At 33.0% G+C, this 5,652-nt stretch overlaps 1 protein-coding gene across 6 annotated transcripts in view; it reads left to right on the plus strand.

Annotated features, from left to right (window-relative positions):
* Positions 1 to 5,327, plus strand: part of LOC119835058 (dnaJ homolog subfamily B member 6) — a 9,060-nt gene extending 3,733 nt beyond the window's left edge. For 3 of the 6 annotated variants that reach the window (XM_038359667.1, XM_038359668.1, XM_038359665.1), the window contains 6 exons: positions 73 to 89; positions 171 to 280; positions 584 to 721; positions 1,602 to 1,784; positions 3,288 to 3,546; positions 4,005 to 5,327. In XM_038359667.1, coding sequence (XP_038215595.1) covers positions 73 to 89; positions 171 to 280; positions 584 to 721; positions 1,602 to 1,784; positions 3,288 to 3,546; positions 4,005 to 4,104 — 807 coding nt within the window. In that variant the 3' untranslated portion in view covers positions 4,105 to 5,327. Of the gene's footprint in view, positions 90 to 170; positions 281 to 583; positions 722 to 1,601; positions 1,785 to 3,287; positions 3,547 to 4,004 lie in introns of all 6 variants that reach the window. The other 3 variants (XM_038359669.1, XM_038359670.1, XM_038359671.1) reach the window with 3 other exon arrangements.
* The last annotated feature ends 325 nt before the right edge of the window (positions 5,328 to 5,652 follow it).

Below are 5,652 nucleotides of genomic sequence, written 5' to 3' on the forward strand. Positions count from 1 at the left end.
TAAGCCCCTTGAGGGAAATTAGAAATGGTGGACTACTACAGAACACTTGGCGTTACCCGAACTGCTTCTGAGGCAGAAATAAAAAAAGCGTGAGTTTTTATTATTATTGAAAATTGTAAAAAAAAACGTTTTTTTTTCTTCTTTTATTTATCATGAATTTAATTTTTCAGTTATAGAAAACTTGCACTCAAATGGCATCCAGATAAAAATCCCGACAATGCAGATGAAGCAAATAGAAGATTTAAGGAAATTTCAGAAGCATATGAAGTCCTTTCAGATGGTAATGATGTTTAGATTTCCCATCCTTTATTTAATATCTTTACATTTAAATATTAAAATTTAGTTTTCTGTGTACAGGTTATCCTTAACCAAGATTAAAAATAATATTAAACATTTTATTCTTTAAAACGGGTAATTCTTGTTATAAGCAGCAGTTGCAAATCTTTATTAAGATGGTATATGATATTTATTTATCTCATAATTGACCATAATTATATGGTTAGATGGTAATTATTCATGTAGGTGTTTGGATCCAAAAAGTGGACTAGTATGTTAGTTCAAAGAAGGTTTTGTTGTTGGGTAGAAAACAAGCGGAAAGTATATGATGCACGTGGATCCAGTCACCACAGTCACAGATATCAAAGCAAGAATGGAGTCAATGGTCACCGACACTTTAGCTTCAAGGGTTTTTTTGGAGACACGCCATTTCATCGGTTTTTTGGTAGATGATCATTTATTGTAGGGTGTTCTTTGATAGTATGAATTTATTTATTTGATTAAAATGTTAACCCTCAAATGGTTGCGATATGTCAACTCGATTAGCATAGCTGCTTTACGTATATATAATCATGTAACGTAATGCGTTCCGGCAGCTTATTTGCTTTTTCTCCATTTTGTGTAGATATTTGTCAATAATTTCACCACATGAGGGTTACCTAAGTTTTCTGCATGTAATCATACTATTCAAACTAAATTTGAATTTAGTTTAACAAAATTTACGTTAACCCTGAATTTGGTATTACTGTATACCTACAGCTAAATTAATATCTTTGCGACTAACAGTTAACAATCGAGTTTTGCGTGGGATTTATTAATTATAGTACAGTTAAGTCGGTCAACATTTTTCGCTTGCACATCAATGTGAAAATAAGCAATTGAACTCAAGCTCGACTTATAAAAAATGGTTACATCGTTATTAAAACCGGTTTCATAGTAATGACTAAGCTAGATTATTATAATAAGTAGGTTACTTAAGTTACAGTATGATACAGAATCGTCTGAACACCTACACTTAAAACCGTTATTATTTTTAAGCGATTCAAAGCCTTGAGAATACGTACCTAAAGTATGTTGAACTATTCATTAATCATTAACAATGCAGATTTTCTTCCTTATTGATTTTTATCATCAGTATTTTGTTAATATTTATAAATAAAAAACATAATCGGCGTTTTGCTGGAGATCCATCCTATAACGGTTAAATGCTTTCATCGAATAAAGCTTAAAGACTAAAAGCTTAAAAGATTTAACGCAGAGTGAAGTCTAACAGCTACATATCTCACGGAAACAATATTTATATTAACACAATTGTCTCTGTGCAGAAAGAAAACGCCGGGTGTATGATCAGTATGGCAAAGAAGGTCTGAATAGCAGCAGAGGACGGCGTTCTACCTCTGATGAGGATTATGACTTCGGCTACCACAGTTTCCCGTTTACATTCCGCGATCCAGAGGAAGTCTTTAGAGAATTCTTCGGCGGCTCTCCGTTTAGTGAATTATTTGCAGGTGAGATTTTATGTGTTTGTTGCTCTTTTTATAAATACAACATTTATAGCAAGTTTTGGAACATGGGTTGTATGGACAAGTGCTAGTTGCTCTTAAGCTTATACTATACTACGCTTTAATTGTGAGCTCTTTGGCGTGAAACGTCCCAAAAAAAAAATATGAGGTCATTGTTAAAAAAATCTTAGACTGCCATTAAACATAAAATTGCTATAAAGGATTTCATATTTAGTTGAAACGCTTAAAGATCTTACATCACAATATTTAATAAACATTTCATGGTATTAGTCGTTTTCCCAATAAAGGACTTTTTTACAATATATCTCTATCCCTATTAATATTATAAATGCGAAAGTAACTCTGTCTGTCTGTTACGCTTTCACGTCTAAGCAACTGAACCGATTTTGATGAAATTTGGTATGAAGATAGAGCCGAACTTGGGAAAGGACATAGGATAGTTTTCCGCCCACTGCTTTCCGCTCGCGGCTTCACACGCGTGGAATTCGCTTATATCGCTTTCATCCCCTCTTTCAACCCTTTTTACCCTTTTTTCGCGATAAAAAGTATCCTATGTCCTTTCCCAAGTTCAGTTCTATCTCCATACCAAATTTCGTCAAAATCGGTTCAGTGGTTTAGGCGTGAAAGCGTAACAGACAGACAGACAGAATTACTTTCGCATTTATAATATTAGTAGGGATTCTATCGTCAATCGTTACGCTGCCATAATGGTTGTTCAAATGAATTTTTTAACTGACGCTGCCCAAAACAACGAAAGTTCTCAATTCGTAGCGTATGCTATTACTATGGTTCGTTGTTATATTCCCTCAAGTGCTTGTACTATTTTTATTGAATCGTTTTTATAAAAGGATTTCTATCCATTACCTGAAAAATCGAGAAGTTGCTTGCGAATTTATTATAAAGCAAGAGAAAGTATTAAACAAATTGACAATTTGTCAGCACCGCAGTTTAAATTTTAATTATATTCTACTAGCTTTCTGCTTTTATTATACATAAAATAAAAAGAATTATAAACAATAGTAAAAGATAATGGGGCGGCTTAATCGATTTAGTGATCACTTTCAGGTAACCCATTTATATTTAGAAATCAATAATTTACACAGTACAGCTTTGTATGTTAAATTGCTGATGCTAATGCATATAGCTAATGGTAAAATGAAATACACTAGCACATTTATTTTCTTAATGATTTTCTTATAATATTATATATGTATAGATTTCCTATAGATGGAATAGAATGGGATCATTACAATTTACTCAAAATTAAGTAATGTAAGTGTATGAAAGCAGGTTCCTAGACGATATAGTATTTTTTGTGTTAAGCAGAGAACGCTTTGTTTTGTTTGAATTTCATGTTTTTGTTCTTACTGTTTGAAGTTGTTATTGTATTGAGTTATTGAAGGTATTTGTTACAACGGGGCTACTATAAACAAAATATTTAAAACCCCTAAAAAAAAAAGTGTAAAAATAAAAATATAATATCTGTAGACATCAACGGGCACGGCCACCGCCGACACGGGCGTCGCAGCCACCACCCCAGCACATCACTCACGTCCTCGCTGTTCAGCCCCTTCGGGTTCGGCATGCAGGGCCTGGACGACATATTCGCGCACGCGGCGACCAACGGCAACACGTTCACGTCGTTCTCGACGTTCAACAGCTCGCTGGCGGGGCCCGGCAGCGCCAACATGAGGAGCACCACCACGACCACGCGGATCGTGAACGGCAAGAAGATTACCACTAAAAAGTAAGTGCCCAGTGCCCTGTGTATGTGTGAGTCGTGGAACGCGTTGTTGATTCGTGTTGCTCCTAATAGATAAGGGTAGATGTTAATCCATGGTTGAAATTTGTCAATATGTAATGTATGCGTCAATAAAAAATGCCACAAATTAAGTGGCGGGCACAACAAATGTGCTTATGGAATATTTTTAATTACCTCAACCTATACGGGTAGTTTTCCTGCAGTGAGAACTGAATACAATTATAAACAATATATATTTCGGTTTTCCTCAATGTAATGATTGGAACTATGATCATTCTCAGCATTAAATTGATCCGCATACGTACGTATAACTATGATTGGCATTTTGCCTTTGTATAAAGGAGAAATACAGATTTCTTTAGACATGTATTTTTATGAATTCTACAGTCGAACATTGCATTTATCATTTTTATTTAATGCATAATATTTGCTATTTATTCCAGAGTAACGGAGAATGGACGAGAAACCGTGATGTCCTACGAAAACGGGGTCCTGAAATCAAAGACTGTCAATGGTGTACCTCAATCACTAACATACAGTTAAATTAACATGGTAACTCATAACCAAACATGATCCAAATGACAACTGTACTCAATGTAATACATGAGTTACATGTTCCATCTTTATAATAATGTTTGCTTAATTTAGTTTAGTTTCTGATAATGTAAATTTTTAATGTCAACCTTAACTGTAAGCGAGGTTTGCTTCTTTTATATTAATTTCTCATACTCTTACAAAAATATAAAATCGACTTATAGATAATATTATATCTTGCTCATGAGGTTGCAATGTTTGCAGTTGTATAACCTTGATCTCGGTCTTTGAAAGAGAAACGACTAATACATGTTCCAATGCCACTGCAATAACAAAATACGTTATAAAAACAACTTCAAAAGTGTTTCAAACATGTGTGGTCATTATATTTAGACATTTTTAATAACGTCAAAAAGTCATCAAAGTTAGATATTAATATTTTTTATATAACACAGCTTTTAGTTTTAATATTTCTAGGTTTGTTGCTTAAAATTTTCATTAAAACAGCGATATTAAAACAGAGGGTAGTATAAATTTTACTTACAAAATATACCCTGCTAGGAATATAACTTATGGCTATTCAGAATACTGTGTCTATTATAAGTTTCTAGTAAAATGTATTGAGATATCACAAATTTAGTCATGTTGATTGATTATTTTAGAAAAATGTTTGATACATTAATTTCACTTCCTACACCAGAGTCGCTTCAAGAAATTTGGTGTAATTCTTTTCAATGTTTTAAAAATCTACACTGATAACTTTGTGTGAGCTTTAAAGTTTTTGCATTACATGTGATGATAAGATTTTACAATGACGGGTTTTTAATCTAATACATGATATAAATTGCCGTTTCAATATTTTAGCATGACTGTTTAGTTGCATGCAGTATTTTGCGATTTTATCGTTATCATTTTTGGAGAAGATAAAAGAAATAAATTGTAATTAGTAATTTTATAAGAATAGTAATTTCAGTAGGTACTTAATTAACGTCGTACATATTTACAATGACAAAAAATATCAAATAAACATATTTCTTCAATGTCATTTATGCTACTTACAGTCGGTGTTGTTGTTAATGGCTATATTATATCTTGTGCCATTAATATAAAAGTAGATTAGAGATTATCTTTTCGGATTATTGTAAATAAATTTGTTTCAAGGTTTTGTACCCAACAAAATTTATGTTAGCAAATAATAAGCACTGCAGAAATATTAAATAAAATAAAACAATTATGCTTTATTATTTGATCATATTTTATTTTCTCACTCGAATAACAACAAAGTCAGAGGTATTATGACTGTATTTTTTTCATTATATTTTGCAAAAGTGCTCTGTGAAAATATGATAAAAATAGCTCTACCTTGAGGAACAGAAAATGAATATCCTACAAAGTTGGTTACTTTTTTTTTATGTCATAGCGGGCAGCTGAGCTGGTGGTTCGTCTGATGGTAAGCGATCACCACCGCCCATAAACATGCGCAAAGGTAGTACCTCCGTGAATGCGCTGCCCGCTTTTATGGGGTAAGGGAAAAGGAAAGGATTAACGACTGGAAAG

Source organism: Zerene cesonia, chromosome 20 (assembly GCF_012273895.1).
Source record: "Zerene cesonia ecotype Mississippi chromosome 20, Zerene_cesonia_1.1, whole genome shotgun sequence".
NCBI classification, from domain to species: Eukaryota; Metazoa; Arthropoda; class Insecta; order Lepidoptera; family Pieridae; genus Zerene; species Zerene cesonia.